We start from the raw sequence: 16,251 nt of genomic DNA, 5'->3' as shown, positions 1-16,251 counted from the left end.
ATAGAACAAGAAATAGAATAAAATAGGAATAGAATAGAATAGAATAGAATAATAGAATAGAATAAGAAATAGGAATAGGAATAGGATAGAATAACAAAATATAATAGAAATACAGAAAAGAATAAAATACCAGAATAGAAGAGAAGGGAAATTGAAATAGAAAAGAAGAAAAGAGAAAAGAAATCAGAATAAAAATTGAAGTAGAATAGAATAGAATAATGTAGAGATAGAAATAGAATGGAAAGTAAAGAATAGATTGGAATGGCTCTGGAGCCCACCACACCTTGAAGAAGTGGCACACTCAGGTGCCAGGGATGGGGGAGACCCTTCCGAAATTGGACGGGAAGAGTGGAGTCTCCCGTGTCCAGGCTAAGCCTTGGACCCTTCAGTTGTGTGTGTGTGTGTGTGTGAGAGAGAGAGAGAGAGAGAGAGAGAGGAGGAGGAGGAGGAGGAGGAGGAGGAGGAGGAGGAGGAGGAGGAGGAGGAAGAAGAAGAAGAAGAAGAAGAAGAAGAAGAAGAAGAAGAAGAAGAAGAAGAAGAAGAAGAAGAAGAAGAAGAAGAAGAAGAAGAAGAACTTCTGAAGAACTTTGAGAAAGATGGTTGTCTTTAGAACAACATCGTGGTGAAAAACATTGCTGCTTGGAAAGCTGGAGCTGGATGGGTTTTCTCAGCTTCACGCCATCGGGTCTTTTTGGGAGGATATTCAAGAGTTGTGATGAGGACGACAAGCGCGCACAGGGGTTGTGTATTGTAGAACCCCTACCTGAAGGCTTCCAGGGAGTCAGGTGTTTCAATTCTTTCTCCAGCAACCCCGCTCCCTCTTGGGTTGCGTAGTCTTTTGAATCCCCCTCTGCAATAGGGCGCAAAGTGGGGGTCTTCCTCTCCCCCCCCCAGAGATAACTCAGGGCTGTAATTTTCCCATGCTGGGTGGGGTGGGGGGGGAAGGCAGCATTCATGGAAAAACTCGGGCAAAGCCGCCAAAGACATTAAAATACCCATTATGCATTTCCCCCCTCTGCATGCCACTCAGGAAATTCCGGCTGCAACTAATGGGCTCCTCCCAGGGTATAAAACAAACTGTTATTTAGGAAAGAGGAATCAAGCTGCTAGGAGTTATATCCTTTACTAATTATAGGGCCCTTGCGTACCTACGTGGCTTTTATCCAGCTGTAGCTTTCTCTTCTATTCACTCCGCACTCGCTGCACACCGGAGATATATATATATATATATGCAACGGGAGAAACAATATTCTCGAGCTGGGTCCTCCCCTCCCTTGCGAAGGGAGGGGAGGACCCAGCTCGAGAATATTGTTTCTCCCATTGCAAGAAAGGAAATTAAACCGAAAACTTCTATTGGCTTGGTTTCTAAAATATGTTTTTTTTAAAAAAATATAGAATAGAATGGAATGGAGTGGAATGAATTAGAATTAGAATTAGAATTAGAAATGGCATGGCATGGTATAGAATAGAATAGAATAGAATAGAATAGAATAGAATAGAATAGAATAGAATAGAATAGAATAATGTAGAAATTAGAATAGAATAGAATAGAATTACAATTACAATTAGAATTAGAAATGGTATGGCATAGAATTAGAATTAGAAATGGCGTGGCGTGGCGTGGTGTGGCATAGAATAGAATAGAATAGAATAGAATAGAATAATGTAGAAATTAGAATAGAATAGTATAGAATTAGAATTAGAATTACAAATGGCATGGCATAGAATAGAATAGAATAGAATAGAATAGAATAGAATAGAATAGAATAGAATAGAATAATGTAGAAATTAGAATAGAATAGTATAGAATTAGAATTAGAATTACAAATGGCATGGCATAGAATAGAATAGCATAGCATAGCATAGAATAGAATAATGTAGAAATTAGAATAGAATAGTATAGAATTAGAATTAGAATTAGAATTACAAATGGTATGGCATAGAATTAGAATTAGAAATGGAATAGAATAGAATAGAATAGAATAGAATAGAATAGAATAGAATAGAATAGAATAATGTAGAAATTAGAATAGAATAGTATAGAATTAGAATTAGAAATGGCATGGCATGGCATGGCATAACATAGTTTAGCATAGCATAGCATAGCATAGAATAGTATAATGTAGAAATTAGAATAGAATAGAATAGAATTAGAATGAGAATAGAATTTAATAGAATAATTTTTTAAAAAAATTGGCACAAAAGGAATACAAGTAGTCCTCGACTTACGATGGCAATTGGGACCAGAATTTCCATTGCTAATGTAGGCGGGTTGTTAAAAGGAGTTGTGGCCAATTTTATGACTTTTTTTTGGTCACGGTTGTTAAGCAGATCACTTACAACGGTTCCTTTAGTGACCAGTCGAACTTACAATGGCAATGAAAAAAAGCGAGTTACGACCGTTTTTCACACTGACGACTGTTGTGGCACCCCCCACCCCCACCCCCCAGTCAGGTGATCAAAATTCAGACGCTTAGCAACCAACCCATATTTATGACGGCCGCAGGGTCTTGGCGTCGTGGGGATCCCCTTTTGCGACCTTCTCACAAGCAGAGTCAAAGGGGAAGCCGGATTCACTTAACAACCGGGTTACCCACTTAACAACGGCAGTGATTCACTTAACCGCCCTGGCGAGAAAGGCCATAAAACGGGGCAAACACTATTTAACACTGTCTCACTCAGCAGCGGAAATGTTGGGCTCAATTATTGTCGTAAGTCAAGGATTAACTGTACATGCTGGTTCCCGGACTTCAATCCCATGGCCATGGGGATACTGGGATGGTTGTAAGTGCGTTTGTAAGTCATATTCATAGTCGTATTGTAAATCATCGTGGCTAAGTAAATGGTTGTAAGAATAGAGGCTGTTCAGCCAATTCTGTTTAATTCAGGGGTGTCCAACCTTGGTGACTTAAAGACTTGTGGACTTCGACTCCCAGAATTCCCCCCCCTGGGGGATTCCGGGAATTGAAGTCCACGAGTCTTCAGCCTGGGGGATTCTGGGAGTTGAAGTCCACGAGCCTTCAGCCTGGGGGATTCTGGGAGTTAAAGTCCACGAGCCTTCAGCCTGGGGGATTCTGGGAGTTGAAGTCCACAAGTCTTCAGCCCAGGGGATTCTGGGAGTTGAAGTCCACGAGGCTTCAGTCTGGGGGATTCTGGGAGTTGAAGTCCACGAGCCTTCAGCCTGGGGGATTCTGGGAGTTGAAGTCCACGAGGCTTTAGCCTGGGAGATTCTGGGAGTTGAAGTCCACAAGCCTTCAGCCTGGGGGATTCTGGGAGTTGAAGTCCACGAGGCTTTAGCCTGGGAGATTCTGGGAGTTGAAGTCCACAAGCCTTCAGCCTGGGGGATTCTGGGAGTTGAGTCCACGAGCTTTCAGCCTGGGGGATTCTGGGAGTTGACAAGTCTTCAAGTCACCAAGGTTTGACACCTCCTGGTTTAAAAACTTTGCAAGGTTGAAGGCAACAGGCTATTCATTGACACCTTCCTTCTTTTCACTTCCAGCCTCACGGTCGGACAGGTGGGACAAAATTTCACATTTGTCCTGACGGATATCGACAGCAAACAGAGGTTCGGCTTCTGCCGTTTGTCCTCGGGGGCCAAGACCTGCTTCTGTATCTTAAGGTAAGCCATAGCTTGCGCTTCCTCCTCCCTCTAGGACAGGGGACCCCAACCCTGGCAACTTTAAAACTGATGGACTTCAACTCCCAGAATTCCTCAGCCAGCCAGGCTGCAGGTTGGATACCGTGCTGGCTGGCTGGGGAATCCTGGGAGTTGAAGTCCATAAAACTCAACATTGCGAAGGTTTGAGGTTGAATGATCTGCTTTGGTGATCTAGAATCCCAGGGCTGGAAGGAACCTTGGAGGTCTTCTAGTCCAGCTTTGCTGGCTGAGGGACTGTGGGAGTTGAAGTCCACAAGTCTTAAAGGGACCAAGGTTGGAGACCCCTGTTCTAGTCCAATCCCCTGATCAAGTTAGGAGGTCTTGTTGCATCGCAGAAAAAACAGCTCTCCAGTCTCTTCTTGAAGATCTCCAATGACGGAGGAACATGTCCCATCTGTCAAGACAGCCCTTGGTCTGTCTTTTCCTTTAGAAGTCACTGCACTCCTGAAGACTCGGTGTCGTATACCAGAAACTTTCTCGCAGAATTTATCTCCCTGGCTCCCTATCCCATCATTTGTGTTCCTAACAGAATAACAGAGTTGGAAGGGACCTTGGAGGTCTTCTAGTCCAGCCCCCTGCTCGGGCAGTAAACACTACGCCACTTCAGACAAATGGTTATCCAACCTCTTCTTAAAAACTTCCAGTGTTGGAGCATTCACAACTTCTGGAGGCAAGTTGTTGCACTTATTAATTGTTCTCACTGTCAGGAAATTTCTTCTTAATGCTAAGTTGCTTCTCTCCTTACTTAGTTTCCACCCATTGCTTCTTGTCCTGCCCTCAGGTGCTTTGGAGAATAGCTTGACTCCCTCTTCTTTGTGGCAACCCCTGAGATATTGGAACACTGCTATCATCTCTCCCCTAGTCCTTCTTTTCATCAAACTAGACCTACCCAGTTCCTGCAACCGTTCTTCATATGTTTTAGCCTCCAGTCCCCTAATCCTCTTGGTTGCTCTTCTCTGCCCTCTTTCTAGAGCAGTGTTGGTGAACCTATTCAACACCAAGGGTCGAGAAAGGAGTGCGTGCACATGCGTGCAGTACCAAGTGCCAAAAAGGAGCACTTCATGCGTGCATGCACAATAGGGCCACAACCAGGAAGAGGAGCTGGCCAGGGGGCATGTGCGCGCCAGATAAGGTACCTTCTGGTTTCTAGCGTGAGCATGCATGCCGGCAAGCATGTCTTTGGTTACTGCCCCACTGTTCTGTCTCCTTCCCCACTTCAGACCCACGAGCTGGCCTTCAGCCAGTGGTTTCACGGCTCTTATCAGTCCTGGCAGAGAAATCGCAGCTGCCTGCCAAAGTTCCAACAAATGACTCAGGTAGCAAGACTTTCAGCTCTTTTTGAAACGGTTCAGCTAAACTTTTGCTTCCCGTGGAGTGAGAGCAGTCCCAAAGCTCCTTATATATCCTGTGGGGTGGGGCTCCTGCCCCGCCCCTCCTTTTGATGACGCCGCCTCTCTAATCTTCTGAAGCACGGATCAAGCCAATTATTATTATTATCAGCTGGGTCTGAAGGCGTAGCCTGAGGAAGGGAGGAATCAGGGGATGACGGCCTCATTATGTCCTCTGACTGGTCTGGTTCTGGCTCCTGGAGCCGAGCCAAAGGCATCGGTGCTCCCAAGGTAAGCCTTACCGACCCTTCCCCCTCACTTTTGGAGTCACTTTCGGGCATGGGGCCAGGTTCGGGGGCTGGAGTCACAACGCCCACATGCGCATGCACCAATCAGCTGGCCCACCAGAAAACAGAAGACCAGCTTCTTGCCGGTTTCCAGCACTGCGGCAAGTCCAGCTGATCATCGCATGCGCATATGTGCCAGCAACCCGGAAGAGAAACGGGTGACGCCGCGCATGCCAGGTGACATGGCTCCACATGTCACTTTGGGCATGCGTGCCATAGGTTCACCATCACGGTTCTAGAGTCTCAACATCTTTTTTTTTTTTTTAATATCGTGGTGACCAAACCTGAATGCAATAATATTCCAGCGGTCTTGCCTCTTAGCAGAGCCTGGACTGTTGGCAACTGTGATTTTTGTAGCGCCGTCGCCTTCCTCAACCTAACGTTCCTCTTTCCTTCAAAGTCCATCTCTAATGAGTCTCGCGGCTCGTTTGTTTTGTCCGTAGATGACTTTCTTCCGAGCTTGGCAAGGCCAGGCCTCTCCTTTCCCAGCAGCAGAGGGCATGGGAGAGCACCAAGCCGGCTGCCAGGGTTTTGAAGAGTCACACTGTGAAATCTCTTTTTCTAATACCTGCAGTCTTTCTTAAAACCTTCTGTCTCATGATTTCCACCACCTCTGAGTTAATTTAAAGAAAGGTTCCAAGGCAATTTGCTTTGAAAACATTGGAACTCGTAGCTCTCTGAAATCCAGGGCTGAATATGAAGTTCACCCACTCCGGCCATTAAAACTATCACTTATCCTGAGCATTTTGATACAGGAGAACTTACAAGAGTGTAGCTACAGATGTTTTGGGGAATGGAGGGAAAGATTGCAGAATAAATCGGGGTGAGAGGGAAATGTGTGTTATTATGTAGAGGAAAAAGGTTATTTCTTTTGCTTTTAAGAATATGTAAAGGAACTAAAATGATCAGTGATAAAAACTTCCAAGGGAACAGTTGAATACAATGAAGGAATTATTGGGGAAAATAAGAAGCAATTACCTTTTTTAATTTTAAGTTTTTTTGCTTTTTTTATTGAGAATTGACTACATGGAAAATTTTTAAATATATGTTATTTAGAGGCAAAGGAAGATGATAAAAGGGAATAGTCTTTGTGAGTTCAGGCCTAGTCCTGAATGAGATGGAAATTGTCTATGTGATCGCTGGGCAGTTTTAAGAAAGGGTTGTTAGGTGGTCTGACCTCTGATTAAAGCAATACAGAAATATGTTTAGATTTGTGCAATTTAAGAAGTTAACAGAAGATTTATTAATGATGTTTTGGGGAATTAACTACGGGGACTGGACTTCATTTGAATATTTTTCAGAATGGGATGGAATAGAATTTTTTATTAGATATGTGCAAATAACGATTAATTTTAAAAAGGAGAAGAAAATATATTGTATTAGACCATAAGGGGGTGGGGGTGGTGAAATTTGAAATATGTTTAAGGATGTACCTGACTGATAATCTGTTCACAACGAAAGTTTTTATTATAATGCTTATAAAAAATAAAAAACCTTTTTCAAAAAAAAAAAAGAGTGTAGCTACCATGTTTCCCCGAAAATAAGACCCTGTCTTATTTTTTTTTTAACCCCCGAAATAAGCACTTGGCTTTATTTTTGGGGAGGTGTTATTATCTAGGGGTGTGTGGAGCAAGAGGGGACTCCTCTTGTCATCTTACCTGATTTCCAGCTGTATTACTTACTGTTGTTTTTACTTGGCTGTGAACCGCCCTGAGTCCTTCGGGAGAAGGGCGGTATAAAAATTAAATCATCATCATCATCATCATCATCATCATCATCATCATCATCATCTCCCTTACCCTAACCAGAGGAAATGGCCAGGACTGGCTGTGCATGCATTTAAATATTTTTCGGGAGGGCTTATTTTTGGGGAGGGTTTATTTTCGGGGAGGGCTTATTTTAGCACTTGGGCTTATTATCAGGGGATGTCTTATTATCAGGGAAACACGGTACTCCTTGACTTACGACCACAATTGGAATACCGGGATTTATTTATTTTTTTGAAAAAGTTGTATAAAAAAAATTTTTTTTCAACAATTATTCCCCCCTCCCCTCCCTCCGCCCTCCTCCCTCTCGCCTCCCCTCCCCCCTTCCCCCCCTCCCACCCCCGAGACTTCCCAGAGAAAAATACAGGGTATTACATCTAACAATCATAAGCTAAAATACAACAATAAACCATCACCCATAACTTCTCCTTTCCCCTTTGCAACCTTAACTCCCCTTTCCCATTTAAACAAATACACTAATACAGTACAATTCCTACAATCACTCATAAGCTATTTGATACTTTTTAGTCTGATATTTGTTTTGAATATAATCAATCCAACTTCTCCATTCCAATATATATCTTTCTTGTGAATAGTCTTTCAAATACGCTGAAATTTTTGCCATTTCTGCTAAGTTCGATACTTTAAGTGTCCATTCTTCAATTGTAGGCAAAAGTCTTCTTTCTTCCAATATTGCGCAACCAATAGTCTCGCTGCTGATATTAAATTTAAAATCAGTTTAGTCTCTTATTACTATACAGTCCGTAATTATACCCAATAAAAATAACTGTGGTGTAAACTTTATCTTCTTTTTCAAGATATTCTGCATAATCCACCAAATTTTTATCCAAAATGCTTTGATTTTTTTACAAGTCCACCATATATGATAGTAAGTAGCATCATCACAATCACATCTCCAACATTTAGCTTGCATATTCGGATACATACATGCCAGTTTTTAAGGATCTAAATGCCATCTATAAAACATTTTATAAAAGTTTTCTCTTAAATACCGGGATTTTAATGCATTCTGAACATGCGTAGTTTTCTTTTCTGCAAGCACTTGAAATTGGGAATAAGCCTCCTTTCCTACAGGAAGTTCTTACCTTATGACCACAAACAGGAGCAGAAATACCAAGGGTAAGAAAGACAGCTCTTACCATTGGCAAGACTAGCCAAAAGTGTTTAAAAATATGTCCACCAGATGCTGGGAATGTAATCAAAAAACCAGGCACATACAATTGCTTGGGACAAATATGTCCAAAAGAAGAAGAAAAAAGGGCGAAAATGCAAATAAAAATGTTAAGCCAGCATATAGATTTTAAGCCAGAACTATTTTTGTTAGGTATAATACCAGAAAAATTTGATCAAGGGAATATATATTTGATATTACATGTTTGAACAGCAGCAAGAATTGTATTTGCACAACATTGGAAAAGCGAGGAAATACCTACGGAAGGAGATACAATTAAAAAAAGATTTGGACTGTGCAGAAATGAACAGATTAACACTAAAGTTAAAGGAAAAAGAAGACACAGAATATTTTCAAACTTGGGACTTGTTTTATCAATGGTTGGACAACAGGGGTAGAAATTAGGAACTTAAGAAGAATTCTTTAGACCAGGGGTCTCCAACCTTGGCCACTTTAAGACTTGTGGACTTCAACTCCCAGAATTCTTCAACCAGTAAGGCTGGCTGAGGAATTCTGGGAGTTGAAGTCCACCAGTGGCCAGGGTTGAAGTCCACCTGAAGTGGCCAGGGTTGGAGACCCCTGCTTTAGACCAGTGGTAGTCAACCTGGTCCCTACCGCCCACTAGTGGGCGTTCCAGATTTCATGGTGGGCAGTAGGGGTTTTGTCCGATACTGAAGCACTTTCCTTTTTTTAAATTTAATTGACTTTTTAAAAAAAAATTCATAGCATTATTTAAAAACATTTTCATTAGGTTTTCCTAAAATTCCCCGTGACAATTTAAATTTCTGAAAATATACTATTTGCATCGCCCGCGCATAAGTAGCAGACCACCTGACAAGCAAAATCAATGGGGAAGCCCGATTCCCTCCACAACTGGGCTCCTGACTTAACAACTGCAGTGATTCCGCTTTACAACGGGGGCAAGAAAGATGGACGAATGGGGCAAAACTCACGTAACTAACGTCTCTCTGAACGACAGAAATGTTGGTCTCAATTTGCGGTCGTAAGTCAAGGATGACCTATATTTGCTCTTGGCTCCCTGCTCTAACACACACTCCATGGGAGTAAAATTCTCACGGTGGCGCAGTGGTTAGAGTGCGGAACTGCAGGCTATTTCTGCTGACTGCTGGCTGCCTGCAATTTGGCAGTTCGAATCTCGCCAGGCTCAAGGTTGACTCAGCCTTTCCATCCTTCTTAGGTGGGTAAAATGAGGACCCAGATTGTTGGGGGCAATAGGTTGACTCTGTAAAACTGCTTAGAGAGGGCTGTAAAGCACTATAAAGCGGTATATAAGTCTAAGTGCTATTGTTAGTGCTTCCTTCCTTCCTTCCCTCACTTTCTTCTTTCTCTCCCTCCCTCTCTTCTTTCTCTCCCTCCCTCCCTCTCTTCTTTCCCTTCCTTCCTTCCTTCCTTCCTTCCTTCCTTCCTTCCTTCCTTCCTTCCTTCCTTCCTTCCTTCCTTCCTATGGTGGCATAGTGGTTAGAATGCAGTATTGCATGGTAATTGACTGCTGACAGGCAGCAATTCGGCAGTTCAATCCTGACTGGCTTAAGGTTGATTCAGTCCCTTTCATCCTTCCAAGGTGAATAAAATGGGGACCCAGATTGTTGGGGGCAATATGTTGACTCCACTTAGAGAAGGCTGTAAAAGCACTCTGAAGTGGTATATAAGTCTAGGTGCTATTGCTGTTGCCCGCCTTCCTTCCTTCCTTCCTTCCTTCCTTCCTTCCTTCCTTCCTTCCTTCCTTCCTTCTCTTCTCCATCCATCCATCCATCCATCCATCCATCCATCCATCCATCTTTTTCCTTCCTTCCTTCCTTCCTTCCTTCCTTCCTTCCTTCCTTCCTTCCTTCCTTCCTTCTCCTCCCTCCCTTCTATGGTGTGCAGTGTTAGAATGCAGTATTCCAGGCTAACTCTGCTGACTGTCAGCAGTTCGATCCTGACCGGCTCAAGGTTATCTCAGCCTTCCATCCTTCCGAGGTGGGTAAAATGAGGACCCAGATTGTTGGGGGCAATATGTTGACTCCACTTAGAGAAGGCTGTAAAAGCACTCTGAAGTGGTATATAAGTCTAGGTGCTATTGCTATTGCTATTGCTATTGCCCGCCTTCCTTCCTTCCTTCCTTCCTTCCTTCCTTCCTTCCTTCCTTCCTTCCTTCCTTCCTTCCTTCTCTTCTCCATCCATCCATCCATCCATCCATCCATCCATCTTTTTCCATCCTCCCTCCCTTCCTTCCTTCCTTCCTTCCTTCCTCCCTCCCTCCCTCCCTCCCTCCCTCCCTCCCTCCCTCCCTTCCTTCCTTCCTTCCTTCCTTCCTTCCTTCCTTCCTTCCTTCCTTCTCCTCCCTCCCTTCTATGGTGTGCAGTGTTAGAATGCAGTATTGCAGGCTAACTCTGCTGACTGCCAGCAGTTCGATCCTGACCAGCTCAAGGTTATCTCAGCCTTCCATCCTTCCGAGGTGGGTAAAATGAGGACCCAGGTTGTTGGGGGAGGGGCAATAGGCTGACTCTATAAAACCGCTTAGAGAGGGCTGTAAAAGCACTGTGAAGCGCTATATAAATCTAAGGGCTACCTCTATCCTTAAGGAGCTTTTGTGTGATGGTTTGCTGTAGGGAAGATTTGTCCCTGAGCCTCCTTAGGGGGAAACCCCCCCCCCCCAGCCGTGGCTGTTTTCGTTCACGGACTTAGAAAATCTACCCCCCAAAAAAACCTTTGTATCTGTAGCCCCCATCTGCCTTCAATGCCTCTTGCGGCCTCTATAATGAAGGCAGCCAACAACCCCCCCCCTCCAATCCTACCCTACCCTCAAATAAAAACTTCCTCTGATTTTATTTTATCTTTGGAAGTATTTCCACGCTTCCTACAAACAGCAGCAGGGCATTGATAGCGATCAGGACCCGCGTTTGTTTGGAAGGAGAAGGGGGGGGAAAAACCCACACACAAAAAACAGCTTCCTTTGCAAGGGAACTTCAAACTATGGCCCATTTTGTTTTGATTATTCTCCCTTGGAAGGGACGCGTTTGCGAAAAACACACAGCTCCGCGGTATTGTGAGATGCAAAGCCAAGAAGGGCGGCCCGGGTGCAGCGTTTAAATATTGATGTCGACTTGGAAGAAGAAGAAGAAAAAAAACATACAATGATGCGTAAGATCAATTAAAGGGAGTCGACGCGTCGGAATAAAATATTTGAGTTTTGAAGGGGTTTCTCTTTTGGTGCTGGGGTCGCTTAATCCCTGCCGGAAAATCAAGGCTGGGTTTTAAACATTACGCATGGGTCGTCCTCAATTTACGACAGTTAGTGGCGGTTCGAAGTTACAACGGTATTGGAAAAAGGGACTTATGACCTCGCTTTATTGATTAGCCCTTGGGCTGTATCCAAGTGCAGAGTTCCCGACACAGATTATTACTAAAATCTGACGAAAGCATTTTAAAATGGAATTGGAGTATAATACGATTTAAAATGGAATTGGAATAAAGTACGATTTAAAATGGAATTGGAACAAAATAATGAAATTGGAGTAAAATATGATAATTTAATATATAGATAAATAAAATAGGATAAAATTGTACCCTTGTTTATCTGAAATTAAGACCGGTACTTATATTAAATTTTTTTTAGGGCTTATTTTCCGGTTAGGTCTTATTTTGGGGGAAATACGGTACTAAATGCATCCATCTGGCTGATAATCTTAACTGGGGCTTATTTTGGGGGTAGGGCTTATATTACAAGCATCCTGAAAAATCATGCTAGGACTTATTTTCCGGTTGAGTTTTATTTTGGGAGGAAATACGGTACTAAAGGCATCCATCTGGCTGACAATCTTAACTGGGGCTTATTTTTTGGGTAGGGCTTATATTACCAGCATCCTGAAAAATCACGCTAGGACTTAATTTTCCGGTTGGGTCTTATTTTTGGGGAAACAGGGTATTTGGGTATTTACCCTACAATCTGCCCCAAGCGGTCCGACATATGGACTTACGACCGTTTTTCACACTTAAGACCACTGCAGCATCCCCATGGTCACGTGATCAACATTTCGGATGCCTGGCCATTGTCTCATACTTACGACGGTTGCAATGTCCTGGGTTCACATAATCACTCCCCCTGGGTGACCTCCTGCCAAGCAAAACCAACGGGGGAGCCAGATTTGTTTTCGCAACCGTGTCACGAACTTAATGACGGCAGGGGTTCACTTAACAGCCGTGGCGGGGGAAAGTCGTAAAACGGGCAAAGTTCCACACAACAAAAGTTTCGCTTAGCAACCAAAGTTTTGGCCTCCTTTGCGGCCGTAAGTCGAGGACTACCTGGACCGCAGGGGAGAGGTTAGGATGGTGTGTTAAATCTGTCGTGTGACGCTGAAGGAAAATCAAAAGGACGTGTTTTACTTTTCTTTTTTTTAACTTGTTAGAAGTGGCTGCTAAGTTCTCAACCCTCTCGGGTTTTAAATCTGTTTGCTGGTGTTTTGTTTTGTTTTTTAATTACGCAAAAGAGAATTTTTGCTAACCGACTGGCAGCTCCAGGGGTCATTTGTAGGTTTTCCTACATCCGTGCCGTTGTTGGCCTGTGAAGTCAACTTCTGCAAGTTTTGCAATTCCTTAAGATTTACTCCACAGCTCATTTATCCCAAATCTGGCATTTCTGAACAAGTCTTGTTAATTTCCGATGGTCTTCCCACTCCTCAGCCTGATTTATCTGGACAGGAAAAAGAGATGGGGTAACCCCCTTACAAGTCCAACAGAAATGTTCTTTTGTTCGGCCCTTCCTTTGATCTCGACTTATCAAGGCAATAACTTGACAAAGCTAAACCAAAATCTCCTTTCCTCCCAGAAATAACCTACGTTTCATTTCTGCACAAGGCACCGGCTTTAACGTTTGGAGCAAACTCCACCACATGCCTGAAAAAATGGCATAGGGCTGTAGTCTACATCTGCTGTATTGGTTATTTATTTGTTTATTTATTGGGTTTAGATCTTCTTCTGGCAAATCCAAGTTGCGTAGATGGGGTTCTCGCCTCCTGTTTTTCCCTGGGATGTGACTCTAGATATGGAGAAGTTCTCAGACCTCCTCCTCCTCCTCCTCCTCCTCCTCCTTACCCTTACCCTCCTTCTTCTTCTTCTTCCTCCTCCTCCTTCCCCTTTTTCTTTCTCATCTTCTTCCTCCCTCCTCCTTTTCTTCCCCTCCTCCACCTCCTTCCTCTTCCCTTTCCTCTTTTTCTTCCTCCTCCTCCCCTCCCCCTTCTTCTTCCTCTTCTTCTTTATCTTCCTCCTCCTCCTCCTCCTCCTCCTGCTCCTCCTCCTCCTCTCCTCCTCCTTCTCCTTCTTACCCTTACCTCCTTCTTCTACTTCTTCCTCCTCCTCCTTCCCCTTCTTCTTTCTTATCTTCTTCTTCCTGCTCCTTCTCTTCTTCCTCCTCCACCTCCTTCCTCTTCCCTTTACTCTTTTCTTCCTCCTTCTCCCTCCCCTCCTTCTTCCTCTTCTTCTTTATCTTCTTCCTCCTCTTCCTTCCCCTCCCCCTCCCCTTCTTCTTCTCCCCTCCTTCTCCTCCTCCTCCTCCCTCTCCTCCTCCTCCTCCTCCTTCTTTCTCTTCTTCTTCTTCCTCCTTCTCTTCTTCTCCTCCTCCTCCTCCTCCTCTTTCCCTCTTTCTTCCTCCTCCTCCTTCCCCTTCCTCTTTCTTCCTCCTTCCCCTTCCCCTCTTCTTCTTCCTCCTCCTCCTCCTTCCTCCTCCTCTTTTTCTTCTTCCTCCTCCTCCTCCTCCTCCCCTTCCCCTTCCCCTCCCCGCTCCTCCCCCTTCCCATTCTTCTTCTTCTCCTCCTTTCCGTTCTTCTTCTTCTTCCTCTTCTTCTGTTCCTCTCCTTCCCCTTTTTCTTCCTCTTCTTCTTCCTCCTCCTTCCTCTTCCCTTTCCTCTTTTTATTCCTCCTCCTCCTTCCCCTTCCTCTTTTTTTCTTCTCCTCCCCCTCCCCCTCCCCTTCCCCTTCCCATTCTTTTTCCTCCTGCTCCTCCTCCTGCTCCCTTTCCCCCTCTGCCCAAACAAATGCATCTCGAATTATACATGGGTGTTTCCCTTCTCAACAAGTCCATGGCTATTTCTCGCTCCTTATCATTGCCCAGCGTCCTACAAAACAGAGTCCAAATACACATCAACACCAACTGGGCCTCTGTGGCTCAGACTGGTAAGACAGTCTGTTATTAACAGCAGCTGCCTGCAATTACTGCAGGTTCTAGTCCCACCAAGGCCCAAGGTTGACTCAGCCTTCCATCCTTTATAAGGTAGGTAAAATGAGGACCCAGATTGTTGGGGGCAATAAGTTGACTTTGTATATAAATATACAAATGGATGAAGACTATTGCTTGACATAGTGTAAGCCACCCTGAGTCTTCGGAGAAGGGCGGGATGTAAATGCAAATTAAAAAAAACCAAAAAAAAAACACCCTGTGGGGTCGGGGAGGGGGGATCGGAACAGAGAACGTGAAATTGTCTGAGGTGGGCTAAGAAAAGACGTCGGGGAGTCCTCTACAAGGAGAAATGAGTCTGTCATCTGGCCTTCTGAAGAAGGTCTACAGCTGTGGCTTCTCAAGAGGGAGATGCCAAGCCTTATCAGCGCTTGGCTCTCACTTGCCTCAGTTCTATCTTTACCCTGAACTCCACGGCTAAGGAAGATGGGCCGTTGAACTTAGGGGCCCCATGCCTATCTCTGGGCCAATAAATGCAACGTCGTTCTTTTAACAAGTCGGATGCTTGGCTCATGGCCGCATTGTTGGGAATGATGGTTCGTGGGTAGAGTTTTGAGTCAGTTCCTGATGTCTGCATATCTATTCAATCAGAACAAGAGCTGGAAGGGACCTTGGAGGTCTTCTAGTCCAGCTCCCTGCTGAAGCAGGAGATCCTGTACTATTTCAGATAATCGACTGTCTAGTCTTGTCTTAAAAGCCTCCAGCGATGGAGCTCCCATGATTTCTGAAGGCAAGCTATTTAATTGTCCTCACCGTTAGGAAGTTTCTCCTTAATTCCAGGTTCCTTCTCTCCTTGATCAGTTTCCATCCATTGTTCCTTGTCCTGCCTTCAGGTGCTTTGGAGTAGGGGTCTCCAACCTTGGTCCCTTTAAGACTTGTGGACTTCAACTCCCAGAATCCCTCAATTCCTTCAATTCTGGGAGTTGAAGTCCACAAGTCTTAAAGGGACCAAAGTTGGAGACCCCTGCTTTGGAGAATAAGTTGACCGCCTCTTCTTTGTGGCAGCCTCTGAGATATCGGAACTCTGCTATCATGTCACCTCTGCGTCCTCCTTTTCGTTCTTCACATATTTTTGGCTCCTGGCCCCCTTAATCAACAGTAACAAGAGTTGGAAGGGACCTTGGAGGTCATCTAGTCCAACCCCCTGCTCATGCCGGAGACCTTGTACTAGGGATTCAAACCGCCAAACTGCCGATCAACAAGCTCAGTGTCTTAGCCACTGTGCCATCTAGTTGCTCTCTCTTTTTTTCCCCCCCACTTTTTCCAGCCTCTGAGTACTAGTTTCTCGGTGGCATTAAAATCCTTTTTAGGGGCTTCCCTGTGCCGTCCCCCCCTCCCCTCCCCCTCCCGTTTCTCAGCCCTGCCTGGGAATTTTTGCTTGTCTCTTGTTCAAACCATAACCAGGACTGACCCTGCTTAAGCTTTTTGACAAGCGCTGAACTTGCCGATCAGAAAGTTCGGCAGTTCGGCGGTTTGATTCCCTAGTGCAGGTCTTCCGCGTGAGCCGGGGGTTGGACTAGAAGACCTCCAAGGTCCCTTCCAATTCTGTTATTCTATTCTATTCTATTCTATTCTATTCTATTCTATTCTATTCTATTCTATTCTATTCTATTCTGCTCTGTTCTATTCTGTTCTATTCTGCTGTATTGTATTGTATTGTATTGTATTGTATTGTATTCTATTCTATTCTATTCTATTCTGCTCTGTTCTATTCTGTTCTATTCTGCT

At 44.2% G+C, this 16,251-nt stretch overlaps 1 protein-coding gene across 6 annotated transcripts in view; it reads left to right on the top strand.

Annotated features, from left to right (window-relative positions):
• The window catches only part of DENND1A (DENN domain containing 1A), a 290,292-nt gene that overhangs the window by 89,549 nt on the left and 184,492 nt on the right, over positions 1-16,251 (top strand). For all 6 annotated transcript variants that reach the window (XM_058159046.1, XM_058159045.1, XM_058159047.1 and 3 more), the window contains one exon: positions 3,500-3,619. In XM_058159046.1, coding sequence (XP_058015029.1) covers positions 3,500-3,619 — 120 coding nt within the window. The remainder of the gene's footprint in view (positions 1-3,499; positions 3,620-16,251) is intronic.

This window comes from Ahaetulla prasina, chromosome 16 (genome assembly GCF_028640845.1).
Source record: "Ahaetulla prasina isolate Xishuangbanna chromosome 16, ASM2864084v1, whole genome shotgun sequence".
Classification (NCBI taxonomy): domain Eukaryota; kingdom Metazoa; phylum Chordata; class Lepidosauria; order Squamata; family Colubridae; genus Ahaetulla; species Ahaetulla prasina.
Note: the sequence above shows the minus strand (reverse complement) of the source record. Positions and strands in the feature narration are given on the sequence as shown.